At 42.6% G+C, this 14,945-nt stretch overlaps 1 protein-coding gene across 1 annotated transcript in view; it reads right to left on the bottom strand.

The window, feature by feature from the left end:
* Positions 1-8,044: 8,044 nt before the first annotated feature.
* SMYD2 (SET and MYND domain containing 2) overlaps positions 8,045-14,945 on the bottom strand; it is a 72,336-nt gene continuing 65,435 nt past the window's right edge. Inside the window, exons 10-12 of the mRNA XM_068279701.1 lie at positions 14,282-14,456; positions 11,094-11,202; positions 8,045-9,280 (exon numbers count right to left, since the gene is read on the bottom strand). Coding sequence (XP_068135802.1) covers positions 9,203-9,280; positions 11,094-11,202; positions 14,282-14,456 — 362 coding nt within the window. The 3' untranslated portion in view covers positions 8,045-9,202. The remainder of the gene's footprint in view (positions 9,281-11,093; positions 11,203-14,281; positions 14,457-14,945) is intronic.

The raw sequence follows: 14,945 nt of genomic DNA, 5'->3' as shown, positions 1-14,945 counted from the left end.
GAGATAAAAAGGGGAATTTCTTATGAGTGAGGGTCACACTGTAGTTACTTCCTATCAGCCTGAGTCAGCCACTTACATACCTGATATTTAACTCTTTCAGGCAGAGAAAGAAAAAAAAAAGTAACAGCATAGTTATTTGTGAGTTAGGCACTGTACATACCCATGTCTATCTCATTATGTCACATGTCAGTTCGGGTATCCTTTAAATCTCAGCTCTACCTATTTAGTAAGGAATACTTGGGCAAGACCCCCTAACACTGCCACTGCCTACTGAGCGCACCCTAGTGGCTGCCTCTCAAGCATTTGAGTCTGTCAGGATAAAAGTGCTATTCAAAAGTTGAAAATTTGTTATTTAAGTATTCCTATAACTTATTGTTTAACCCTTGCCATGGTTTCCACTGCGACCACCTGCATTCTTTTCCCTAGATGTGAATGCAGCACTATATACTATGCATATTTTATATGTAGGATTGTGAATAGCGGAAGATTTATTGCTTTCATGCTCGGATGAGGATTCTATGATTTGGAAACAGTATTGTTTGCACTGTGACTTTTTCTACCATTCTGTATATGTGCTTGGTTAGATCACTGTATTATATTTTGGTTCCTGTATATTGGTTTTTTTTTATGTCAACTTGTTCTTATAAAACACTTTTTTGTATCAAACGTAAACCTAACTTTTTGTGTATAATTGGTTTTCCTTAACACGGACTATTTTATTCCTTGGGGTGTGTGGCTAGTGTGTGTGTTATGTTTTTTTTTTTATTAACATGGGTCACTGTAAATATGTGGAAATGGCTACACGTCTTTTTAATAAATACTGGATTTCTGTACAATGTTTTCTTTCTTTTTTTGGAGCTAAGAAAATTACTTGAGAAGGACTTGGGGTGCATACACACCAAAGATTGTCCAATTTCACCACTTCTGTGTAGTATGAGAGCCTACCTACACACTCTACTCATAGTATTTAACCTTTTAGCAGACAATTTATTTAGAGGCTTGCATGTACTCCAGGCCAGATTATTTTAGCACATTTCTTATTTGTTACATTTCCTTGCTTCTTAGTACTGCTGTAATGTGTATTTATGGCCGCTTGTCACTAGGGGCAGTGTGAGACAATAACAGATCTGCTTTCAGTTTCTATATTTTCTGCCAGCAGAGGGACATCAAAGCATTCCAATAATTTACAGCACAAAGTTCTGCCTGCTGAGATCAAAAGCAGATAAATAGAATCTGTTGGCCCTCATGCTACATGGAATCGCTAAACTGGCCAGTCATAGGCCAATCCAAATTCAATGCATTTTTGGCTTTATCTAAAATATGGTAGTTCTCAAGTTTCTACCCCCCCCCCCCCCCCCCCCCCAGACACAAATTCCTGGATTGTGATGGGATACTAGGCACGAGCTCGTATTTTCGCCAAATACTTTGATGCTAGTCTACTTTAGAAGACCCAGCGAGAAACCTTGTAGGGAAATTCCACTAATGTGATTGGGTGGACGGTTCCCTCTCAAACTTTTAGGTTTCCGATAGGTTGTAGTAGTCATACACCCACACTATGCAACCAATCACAACCCTTGGTGCTGTGATTGGTGAACTGTTCTTTCCTACTGGGTTCTTTAAAGTAGATTAGCGCCAAGTCCCTTTTGCTTCCGAAAAGTTTCATTTTTGCCTGATTCAAAGTTTTTGCAAGATACATCTTCACAAAATTTTCTTTAGAAAACGTGTTGTCTCATACCTCTAGTTCTCAGTGCATTTTGCGAAAATGTGTATTCTTAAAGACAGGTCCAAGGCAGAAAACTAAAACTAGATTCCGCGCTGGCATATGCAGAGTATCGCACAGCGGAGCGTACACTCACCTATCCACACCGCCTGCCACAGTCTCGTATCTTGCGTCCTGCACGTAATGAGAGGCGCCATTGCAGGACGTCCTGGATATGAGACAGTGGCAGGCAGCATGGATGGGTGAGTGTACTCTCAGCTGTGCGATACTCTGCATATGCCGGTGGGCAAGCCAAAAGAAACCTATGGATCTGCTATGGTGAGAGACACTCGAGGAGTGACTGGGAAGGGGTTGACCGCCATTGGCGTCGATAGGGCCTTTGATCCGGGGCACCGGCCTGGAACCTGTTGCCATGGTGCCCCAGATCGATTGAGTGGCAGGAGGGGGAGTAGGCAGTTAAAAACTCACCTATGATCACCACTTCATCTCCTTCCAACTTCCTCCCCCCAGCGTCCGTCACCTGGGTTACCAAGGCGAGGGCCACCGAAGGAGGAAGTCTGAAGCGCATGGAAGCTGTGCCTGCGTCAATCTGGAGGAAGGTGAGTTTTTAAATGCCCGCTTCCCCCGGTCCCCCTGCCCAGTGCCCCCTCCTACACTAGGGGTAGCTATCTAACCTATACTGGAGGCACCTACCTATCTACAGCCTAGTAAAGCCCCCAATAAATTGCCCAGCAAATTCAGGCCGGCTCAACATCACCGCCAGCCAGGCCAGCACAGCATCACCACCAGCCGAGTACAGCGCACAGACCAGCCAGCCGAAGGCAAGACAGAAGCCAGGTGAGGGTCTTATATATGTGAAATACTGCCTATTGAATATATTTGTTACGACACTGCAATGTTCATGTACATTTGGCCCCACCTATGACCACGCCCACTTTACACAGCATGGCCACACCCATTGTTCACCCACTCGTTCTCTATTTGTGCCCCGGAACTCCCAGGAACCTAGAAACGCCCCTGGTGACCGCACTGCACCTAAAATTATGCAACTCTGAATTTTAGGTTTAGAAATTTGAAACAGACAGTTTAAAAAAATTTGTTTTTTATTCCAATGCGGTGTTAACAGCACTTTTCGTAATAGACCGTGCAGGCACACAGTGGCATACGGTTTTGGACTACAGTTCACAAAACCACAGCAATATACATTTTATTTTTTTTAAAGAAATGAATTCATTTGCATACATTTCATCCAAACAGGAACACCAAGCCAATATCAGAAGGAAACAAAAATTAAAGTAAGAGTTTCTTGCAAGAGTGAGTATTCTGAGCTATAAACACACTTCGTTTTAAACATTTACAGCATATGGGTGGAGGCCTCCTTAAAAAAGTGAAACTGCTTCAAGTCCTCTTCCACTTTGATGGCTGAACGGTACCATTTGCTGCACAGTTCGGGCACAGAGCTACGAGGTCCATGTGGATGCTACATCATGCAACTGACTGGTGGCGTTTGTTACCACAGGTGGTTAATGCACTTCGTAATGGTCAGGGCTGTGGAGTCAGACTCGAGGAGTTGGAGCAATTTTGGGGGAACTGGAGTGGCATGCTTTTTGTACCGACTGCACAGCCATGGTAACGTCTAAACGTTGCCAACCGCTCAGGTACGAAACTAGCACCATCTCGCTGCCAGTGCCACGTTTGCAGATGCCTACAAGCACCTGGCTGGTCTGCAGAAGTTGACAGGCAATGGAAGCTCCAGTCATCCTGCCCATGAAAGAGGTCTTAAAGGACAACTGTAGCTACACATGAAATACATTTGACCTGATTACCGCCTCCTAAAGTGCATCAGAAGGTTGTATCTTAACATCCCAGGTGGGAGGTCTGAGTGAGAGACCACAAGAAAATTTGCTACATCTGCAGAAAATTTCAGTCGGAAGCATGTTACCGATCATGTGACCAACCAATAGGCATCTGATTTTACATTCTTGGAGGAGAATTAATGATGGAACCATTAGAGAAATCTTATTTCTGGTGGGAACTGTGGTTTAGTACTTCCCTCAATGCCCAATTTCACCGCAGTAAATGAAAAAAAAGAGACTACTCAGTACTGTTCACAAATAGGTGAGGTGGCAGGTCAAGGGTACAGCTTCTAACATCACAACTGTAGACTGCAGTAGCCCTGCCCCCTGGTCTTCTGCCTTTGGGAAGACCTGGTCTACCACCTTTGAACAGACTGAAGTAGCCCCTCCCCCTAGTCTACCACAACCTTCAGTTAGAATGGAGAGCGCTTTTACAACAGCCAGCATGAAGTGCTGTAGGTGGGGACGATACTAGGTTACAGAAGCCCAATCTCTGCATCCAGACATCAGAAACTAAACCACTTACAGTACCTCTGACACTCTGTAGAGCAAACAGATATAATCAAACCTTTTGTATTAAAGTATATCCTTTAATAGTATGGGAGGAAGCCATGTATTTACATAGATCTCTTGTGAAAAGGTCCAAGAGGAGTGGACATTCGAGATGGTCAATAAGAGGCAAATTTCAGCTTGCATGCAAATTTAAATCAGCTTGGCATTGGACCAATCGAAAACTAGCAGGAAGTATATTTGATTGAACCAAGTCAAATCTACATTCAATCGTATTTAACTGGCATCGAGGTGGGAATAGTTTTCATCTAATTGACCATCTAAACTAGACACAAGCCCTATGAAGACCTCTCTACTCTCCCTGACTAGGAAAGTTTATCCTTAGATAAGAAGGAAGCCTGTGATTTCTAGAGGAGAATGCTAGAAGACCATCGCTCCACTGAGTCATCATGCTTGCTATGGTAAGTATAGTCCTACCCACAGGTCACCTAGGAACATCATGCCACTGAGGCATCATGCCAAGGCAAGTATAGTCCTACCCTCAACTCTCGTTACTGGCCCCGCAAACTAATACAGTTTAAAGCTCATCTGTACAATCATTTTGGACTTTGTTAGATGCTTCTGCACATTCCAAAAAATAATCTTAGCAGTCCAGAATAAAAAATAGTCTTTTGGCAGGACCCTAAGGCCCAGTTCACACTGCAGGATAAAAAAAAAAAACAAAAAAAACAAAAAAAAGGATCAATGTAAATAAAACCGATGCATCCAAACAGATCAGTTTTTAAAAAGGCATCAGTTTTTAATTTTTCACCCATGATCCTCTGTTCCTTTAGCGTGCGGGCAATGTAATGCATCCAACGATCCAAAAAAAAAAAAAAAAAAAATCACCCCCACCCAAACTTGCGGTCCGTGCAGCAGAACAGGTGAGATCCGCTACAAGGACACAGTTTATTATGCCAGTGCAAACTGGGCCTTATTCAATTAAATCATTTATCACATCTACAGTAACACATTTTCAGCAGCAAGCAAGTACCGGTACTATAAAGTATGTAAGAAACAGCATTAATTCAGCTTGATAACATGATAGTTAGGGAACATTCACTATTCCGAATTCTACATGCAATTTCCCACATGCACAAACTTGCAGCTCTTTTTTGTATATTGAATGAACTTGTGTATGCGTTCTTAGCAATATCTGTGCGTGTTAAGTATGCATGAAAAAAGAAAATCTGCATTCACAGGCAACTAACTCAACTTCGAAATCAGACACTGACTTGCATTGAAATACAGATCGCACAAGGAAAACTGCAAAACTCCTATCCCTGCCATGACAAGTTCTTGTGATGGTGTGGATGCAAGGGCCATCTAGTGTCAGAAACGTGTGGAAGCAAAGCCCTTTCATGCAAGGCCAGATTTATACTTTTTCCACCCCTAGGCCAAGTATGTTGGTGCTTCTGTTCTGTGTGCAGAATCGCCCCTCCCATTCCATGTGCAGCCCCCTCATCCATGTGTAACATCCATGCACTACAGCCACCTCCCATTCCATGTGCAGCCCCCTCATCCATGTGTATCATCCATGCACTACAGCCACCTCCCATTCCATGTGCAGCTCCCTCATCCATGTGTATTATCCATGCACTACAGCCACCTCCCATTCCATGTGCAGCCCCCTCATCCATGTGTATCATCCATGCACTACAGCCACCTCCCATTCCATGTGCAGCCCCCTCATCCATGTGTATCATCCATGCACTACAGCCCCCTCCCATTCCATGTGCAGCCCCCTCATCCATGTGTAACATCCATGCACTGCAGCCCCTTTCTTTTTTGAGATCAGCTCCCTTTGGCATCAGTTTCTTTTTTTCATGTGTTGATTCCCATTAGCAGCCTTCTCCACTATATGCAGCAACCCCTATTTCACATCAGGTGACCTTTAGGTTGCAGCACCCAAGGCCCGTGCCTTTCCAGAATTCCAGACCCATTTATTGCCTTTTTCCACTGCAAACCCACGCATTTGCATTTTTGACCTATTTTGATGTGAGCTTTTTTTTATGCGTTTGCATTTCCATTTTTCTAATTGGCAAGTGTATTGATTTTTGAAAAATCGATACTAGTGGTTACATCAAAACAAAAACACGCAAACATTTCTATACATTTTTCATACATTCCTATACTTTGCGATAATGATGAGTTATGCATTTCAATGTACAGACATGCGTTTGCTGCAATCCGATTTGTAAAAAAACGCAGTGGAAAAGACCACCCAAGATTCTTATTTTTTAAACAGGCTGCACTTAATCAGCAAACACATGGGTTTTGCGTTTTTGACAAAAAACACAGATAGTGGAAAAGGGCCAAGTGTGTGGAGAGGCAAAGATAATCCAGGACTTGTACTTTAGCAGTTCTGAAGAATAACACAAAAACACCCCCATCATGACAAGGAACAAGTCTCAAAAGAAAGTGCCCCCATAGAAGGCTTTCCCCACATACACACAGAATAGCCAATATTGCCTTCAATCTTTTTCTGCATGTATAATCTGCTTCCAATCAGGAGAGCGAGATAGATTTTGAGCTTGGGATTGGTCGCTAGCAGTCAGTAGCCTATATGTGTATATATTTTCCCAATGCAATCAATTTCTCAATTGAGAATAGGATTTGAAGTGAAAGTTGCATGGTGTGCAAAGGCGTATCTGCAGGGGAGCAGGTAGGGCACGTGCCATAGGCACCTCTTTACAAGACTGAGCAGCTGTCAGAAGCTCTGCTCTTCAGCATTTATTGAGTTCTGGGCAGGAAGAAGATTAGTTCAGATTTGGGTAACTTAATGCCAGAGACAGCATGAAGAAAGGTAAGCTTAAAAGTGGCCACATACCATACTATTTTTTAAATATCTGTTCAATTTAAGAATTGCAATCAATTTTTCTGACTGATTGTAACATTTCAAAAATCTGACCAATGTACCACACACCTATGTAACATTTTTCCCCAATTATGATAAACATGATTGGAAAATCAGAGAAAATTGCTAGGGTGTGTGTATTAATAAATTGACAATCTTTAGAAAGATTGAAGAAAAATATCTGGCATTCCAGTTCGATTAAAATTGAAAAAAAAAAATGGAAAATCCAGATTTTGCAGTCAAATGATAAAAAAAAAAACAACTTTCAATTTTTTCAGGAGACCCGATCGGTTTTATCGAATTGCCGTAAAATCGGATCATTTTATTGTATCGTGTGAGGCCACCTTTATTTGGATGTCTGTTAAGGGAGGAGGGGTAGTCTTTAATTTTTGAGAGACATTCTGCTGCCTGATTACAATTTCACTTTTACGGTGGAAACCATCTGCTTAATTGTTATTTGGGAGATATGTATACACTGACCTGTTGCCATACTTAATTCCTAAAGTAGGTAGACACGTCAGATAAAAGTCTTTGGAAAATGAAAGATCACAGACCAATTTTACCCCCTTCCATGTAGCATGAGAGCCATACTCTACATAGTTTATTCTATGGAGCTGAACTCCCCATCAGATAAAAAATCTTTGCAAGATGCTGCACACAAAGACGCTGTACACATGCAACAGATCAGTATCTGCAAAAGATCTGTTCCTGCCAAACATCCGTTCCTGCAAATTGCATTCATAGTCTGATATCTGCAGATCATCATACACATCTTGTTTAACAGACTTCATCTGCAGATCAGATCCACCAGGATGGATCTTCAGATCGGCAGATAATTGTCTGATCTGCAGATGAATGTCCGTTAAACAAGGTGTGTAGGATGATCTGCAGATATCATAGACTATGGATGCATTTTGCAGGAACGGATCTTTTGCAGATACTGATCTGTTGCATGTGTACAGCATCTTGCAAAGATTTTTTTCTGATGGGGAGTCCAGCTCCATAGAATAGACTGTGTAGGTATGGCTCTCATACTACATGAAAGGGGGTAAAATTGGTCTGTGATCTTTCATTTTCCAGACTTTTCTCTGATGTGTGTACCCACCTTTACAGGCCATTCTTCACTTCAACTTGGAACCCAAATTGGAACTACCAGTACATCTTAAAATTCTTGGAGTGTTTGCCACCCCCTCCTTTCCCTGGGGCAAAATGTTACTGTTTGCCATAGGTGCCTTTTCCCTAGATACATCGCTGATGGAGTATATATAGCTCTAAACAGGGAGCAGAATAGCGATGGTCATGTCTAGAAGGCATGGAGAAGCAGGTGATTGGTTTGATCAGCTGATAAATTTACAAAGCTCTGATTTGCCATGCTCGCATCCTGCTTTAGAACATAAGGATTAGCAAATCAGAGACTTACATATCAATCACCTGACCGAACTGATCACATGCTTCTCCATGAGGTCTCCTAGACAGAACCATCACTAAAGCAGAAGTTAGACATGATCATGTGATCACCACCAATCAATCAGAAAACAAACACATCAATCACATGTGCTTCTCTACAACCTCTCCAAGGGAACAATAAAGTATTTAAAGTGGACCTAAACTCTTGCACAGGACAGAAGGAAAACAGAGAAATGCACCCATGTAGTTCTGAGTTTAGGTCCGCTTTAAATCAATATTTGCAGATATGGACAATTGAACAATACATAACATACCAGTATGGAGTTTTTAAGAATGAACCAAAGCAAAGGTGAGTAGATCATGTAATGTCCATGCAGCTAGCATCATAATTATGCCTCTGCTCTCATTCATCCACTGCCGATCAGAGCAATCGATGGCTCTGATGCTCACTATCTAGCAAATGGAGCAATCGATCTCTAACCGATACTGGCTGAACTCATAGCAGGAAGGCATCATAGAAAAGAGGCGTTTTAAACATGCTAGTCAGCATCATACAGTCTTCATCAGTCCACGTGTGTATACGATGCTCTGCTGCCCCCTAGTGGAAATGTAAAATAAATACAGGGCAGTTTGTATTGGTTGTTAAAGTATGAAAAAGCCTCCTGAGTGCTGCTACAAGTGACAAGAGACTTCTTTAGCCAAGCTATGATACAGGAAGTTGTCGCCAGGGGGCGGCGGCATCCCATGTCCAGCAGACGCACTCCCAGTCCTGATGCATGTTTAAATAGAAGATCGCGGAACAGACCCTCTGCGTTACTGTTCCATCTCTTTTTTTATTTCATCTATATAGGGGTGATCCGGGCCATGCGCCACCTCCATTATAGCGAGAGCCTGCCAACAGGGAACAAAAAAAAAATACAAATATTAACCACTTCGCATCCAGACCTTTTTTCCCCCACTTATGGACCAGAGCAGTTTTGACAGTTTAGCTATGTCCTTATTTAATCAGAAATAACTTTATCCCTACTTAGGACACAGACATAAAATATTTATTGTTTTTTTTTCAAGACAAACTAGGCTTTCATTGTCTGCCATTTTTTTTCCTCGAACTATTTTGTTTTCTATGAATTTTAATGGGAAAACAAAAAAAAAAATAGGAAAAAAAACATTTCTCAGTTTTACCAATTCCAGTTTAAAAATAAAAAGTGCTACTGTAGATAAAAAAAAAAAAATTGTTTGGCTATTCTTACCACAAAACTTAGATTATGTTCCTGTCACAATTTATGGTGAAGATATTAGATTCTGAAATAATGCTACAGAGTGTACTTTTCATTATGAACTGAGAAAATAAAAAATATTTTTAATAGAAAAAAATCAATCTCATTAGCTCAGGAAACATATATTCCCCTTCACCAATTAGTGCTGCATCAGATAGTGCCAGAAATGTGCCCAGGAGCAAGTCCAATCCTGCACAGCACTGCTTCTGCTACAAGACGTATATCTACTGACTCGTGGCTTAGATGAAGTCCCAGAGGACGTATATCTACCGACTTGTGGATAAAGTGGTTAAAGCCAATCAGATACAATTTATGAAGAAGTCGAAAAGATAATTTCCAACAGGTTCGATCTGATTTCCGAGTCAACTCCAATATTCAACCCTCTTAAGCTGGAATTTTTCTATCAACTCAACTATAAGTCTACCCAGCAAAGTTAATTTCTGACTTGGGGACCAAGAGGGGTTTATGACTGCACTGCATACAGTACTGCAGCCATTAACCCCTCCTGTCCCTTAACTGCAGTAAATACCTCACCCAGATCCCCAAGTGCAGCAATTATTCACTCCCTTTTATGCAGCCCAGGATTTTCCCCCCTGCCAGTTTCCTCGTTAAAGGGGCACTATGGCGAAAAGTTGAAGAATTTAAAATACGTGCAAAAAAAGAAATAAGTACCTTTTTCCCAGAGTAAAATGAGCCATAAATTACTTTTCTCCTGTGTTGCTGTCACTTACAGTAGGCAGTAGAAATCTGACAGAAGCAACAGGTTTTGGACTAGTCCATCTCTTCATAGGGGATTCACAGCAAGGCCATTCACTAAGTGCTTTTGAAAATAAATAAATCCCTGAGAATCCCCTATGAAGAGATTGACTAGTCCAAAACCTGTCGCTTCTGTCAGATTTCTACTGCCTACTGTGACAGCAACATAGGAGGGCTGGATAATCACAGGGAGATGATAAATCTTGGGGCAGATGAGATCAGTCACAGACACGGTTTTGTAATTCACTAGAGCATTGATCAGGCTCCCTGGGGGCAGCTTTAAATCATTAAAGGACCACTATCGCAAAAAATCTGACAAAACAGACAGGTTTTGGGTCAGTCCATCTCCTCATGGGGGATTCTCAGGGTTTTCTTTGTTTTCAGCAGCATTTCCTGAACAGCAGTTTAACTACCAAAATAGTAACATACCAGCCGGCCTCCCTACTAACTTGCACACTATTTTGTCAGTTATACTTTGCAACTGCTGTTCAGGAAATGCTGTTGAAAACAAAGAAAATCCTGAGAATCCCCCATGAGGAGATGGACTGGCCCGAAACCTGTCAGTTCTGTCAGATTTTTAGCTGCCTACTTTTTCGTGATAGTGGTACTTAAAGAAACAAAAAAAAAACAAAAGTTCATTCATCGATCTAAAAAACAAAAATTCTGCTTACCCTTTTTAGAGCCTTTATTCCACCAGTCTTCATTTCCAGCCCCATGTAAAGCCGCCCAAGCTTCAGCCACATAGACGCGACATTCAGAGAGTATGCAGGGTAATGCTCCCTGGAAGACATCAGCACTTGTTAAAGAGAAAGCCCTGAACACACAGAACAGCTGTCTTGTCTCTGCACACCAGAGAGCAGACAGCAGGACTCCTGAGAAGGGAGGGGTGTGCGGAGGGAGGTGGCAGAGCTGCAGGTATAACCATGCTAGGACCACATTTCAACAGTTTGTAGCTGGATTAGTAAGAATGAAAGTTTTTCAGGATATAGCATACACACGTCCAATTGCGATTGGCCAAACACTGACCAGTTTTACCACCTCCGTGTAGTAGGAGGACAAACAGATTTTGAATGCTAGGAGCATATTGTGTCGGTAAGCTCTCATACGGTGTGTAAGTGGTAACATTGGCCAATCAAAATTGGATATGTGTATGCACCTTTCCCCACCTTGAACCAATATGGGTCCCTTTAAGCCACCCTCCAATTTATTTGCAGAGTGCTTCTGCTACCCCTCTGCCCCCCCCCCCCTCCCCCAAACAGTTTTTTAATATATTTTACACTACACTGGTGCCTTGGTTTCTACACAATTATGATTATCCACCCTGGAGGAAGGGTTTTTGCCCACCTTTCTACATTTATTTTATAAGTATTTATACTGTACTAGTGGACCTAAGCCAGTTTAAAAAACGGGCTAGGTCTGTCACTGCGCATGCGCCCGCCGCGCACATTTCCACCACGCGCGTGCACAACGCATCCGCCCACCTGCACATGCCCGCCGTCCCGTCCACCCCTCATCGCTCGTTGCGCATCACTCTCCCTCAATGTCTGTCCCTGCACATGCGCAGAGTGCATGCGGGACACACACACAGGGACATGTGACGCAGAGAATGAAGGGTTTTATTATAGGGGAAAGCGTCGACATATTACGCAGCGCTGTACAGAATACAGTCTTGTTATTAACTGTCCCTCAGAGGGGCTCACAATTTAGTCCCTCCCATAGTCATATGTGTGTATCATATAGTGCATGTATCATAGTCTAGGGACAATTTCTTCTTAGGGGGAAGCCCGTTAATCTGTATGTTTTTAGGATGTGGGAGGAAACAGGAGGGCCCAGAGGAAACCCATGCAGACACGGGGAGGACATACAAACTCCATGCAAAATGTTGACTTGGATGGGATTGGAACCAGGGACCCAGCGCTGCAAGGCGAGCGCGCTAACCACTACACTACCGTGCTGCCCTACATCTACATATAGCCTGAGTGGGGACAGGATAATTTCCCCATCTGTCTAGATCAGGGGTCCCCAAATGTTTTGGGTCGAGGGTCGGGCCAACATACATCAGACTGCTGGGGAGCCGGAGTATACATAAAATGATGCAGAAGTCTTTGCGGGGCAGACAGTGAAGCATACCCAGGTGACAACCTGCAGTCCAATTGGACAGCAGTGTCACCTGATGTGGAATTTGAATGGAAAATGGAAACTAGTGAATTACTGCTTTCTGGCTTCCTTGTGGATGGGTGCACCACCCATCCACATGGAAGCCAGAAAGCAGTAATTCACTAGTTTCCATTAGTTTCACTGCTATTCTATATGCGGGCTGCCAATACTTAAAGATGTAGTTGATCCCATCTATAAGCAATACATTTTGTGTGTGGTGGGCCGGTAAAAAAGCCTCAGGGGGCCATATTCGGCCCGCGGGCCTTAGTTCGAGGACCACTGGTCTAGACTGTGGCAGGGATAGGAGATAACTGCAGCCTAACACTAGGGCAGCGACAGTCTATGAGGCATATCACAGTACATGCAATGCTGTGCGCCAGAAGCCCCTAATCTAACCCGAGCGCATACCTACGTTACCTAAGGCTCACCGGAAGTCGTTCAGTCTATGGCGGCGCATTTTTTTTTTGTAAAATGATCACCGCAACTCGCATGCGTAGAAGCGCATTTTAGCAATATGCTTTTGCCCACGTCATTGATTTGGCTACAGGAAGTGAGCATCACTTCCTGTTTGGCCTGCTACCAGACGGGGATTACCATGTACTAACGCGGTAATCCCTGATGGCCTGTTTTTGGCAGTGCGGCCCCCAGACTGCACCGCAACTGCCAATATGCAGAAATCGGCCTGAAGGGCAGTTAGTGATGTAACAGATCTTTTTATTAAAGGGGCACGATGGCGAAATATTGTAAAAATTTAAAATATGTGCAAACAGGCAAATAAGAAGTACATTTTTCCCAGAGTAAAATGAGCCATAAATTACTTTTCTCCTATAATGCTGTCACTTACAGTAGGTAGTAGAAATCTGACAGAAGTGACAGGTTTTGGACTAGTCCATCTCATCATAGGGGATTCTCAGCAAGGCTTTTATTCTTTATAAAGATATTCGCTAAAAAGGATTTAAACAAGGATGCTGGCCAGCCTCCCTGCTCGATAGACAGTTTTTTGGCAGCTGGACAGAGCAACTGCCATTCACTAAGTGCTTTTGAAAACAAATCTATCCCTGAGAATCCCCTATAAAGAGATGGACTAGTCCAAAACCTGTCACTTCTGTCAGATTTCTACTACCTACTGTAAGTGACAGCTACATAAGAGAAAAGTCATTTATGGCTCATTTTACTCTGGAAAAAACATACTTCTTATGTGTATATGTTTGCACATATTTTAAATATTTTAAAATTTTTCGCCATAGTGCCCCTTTAAAGTTTTTCAACACAATAACTTGGCAGAAAAAAATCAGAGTACAGGAAGTATGATAAGAGAACAACAAGGGAATCCATACGTATAGGAAACCATCGGTAGGATCAAAAACAGTCTGTCAGAGAAAGGCCCCGGTAATATCAATAACGATCATAAATCAATCAACGAGTAGCGAAACCTAACAAATGTATAAAGGTCTGCAGATCTACTTAGACTAAGCGGAGATGTAACAGATCTAATAAAATCTGTAAGACACTGAAAAAAAAAAAAAAAAAATAACAGGATGGCAGACGAGAGGCAAACCAATGGAAATAGACAGGAAGTGAATCTGAATTGGCTTAATTGCTAGCGGCATGCAATCTGCCTTCAATTTGCATGCAAGCTGGAATCATTACTGTATGAGCACTATATTAAAAACGTAGTAGTAATTATAACGGCAATCTTTACCGGTATGGCTGGATGAGTTTCTCCCCATACTTCAAGGCTCCTTCCCAGTCCTGCATGTAGAGGCAGATTCCCATGGCCTGATAGGTCATGTGTAGCATGTAAACGTTACTATCCTCAAATAAGGTCCCCATCCTCTCCATGCTGCACTCGCAGATCTCCATCAGCTCGCTGGGAGGTGGCACAGTCAAGGAAAGTCACATGCCTATTCGGACGGGTGAGGGAACTTATCTGGGGACAAAGCAGAGGCCCTCTAAAAAAGGTGACTACACACTAGTGATGGCAAATGTTTTAGAGGCCCAGCGCCCAACTCAGCAATTTATACTAAAAACTGCGGTTTTAGTTAACAAAAATAAACTCATAAATTAAAGGCCACTCTACATTTAAAATGCAGCAATTACCCCCATGTATGAAATGCAGCAATTACCCCACATATGAAATGCAGCAATTACCAATTATTAAAGCACAACTCTATTTCTGCTGCTGTTGCTTATTACAATAATGAAAAAATAAAAAAACCCAACTCTACTCCTATCCTCCTTGAGCCCACTGCTGGTCACCAGGACCCCCTTCTTCAACAAACAGACGCACAGACAGCCTGGGCAGTGGCACAGAAGAAAAGGCCATGCACAAGCAGCTCCGCGCTACTTCAGTGTGGCCACGCAAA

This window comes from Hyperolius riggenbachi, chromosome 4, assembly GCF_040937935.1.
Source record: "Hyperolius riggenbachi isolate aHypRig1 chromosome 4, aHypRig1.pri, whole genome shotgun sequence".
Taxonomy (NCBI): domain Eukaryota; kingdom Metazoa; phylum Chordata; class Amphibia; order Anura; family Hyperoliidae; genus Hyperolius; species Hyperolius riggenbachi.
This window is presented reverse-complemented; position numbering and strand designations above follow the sequence as displayed.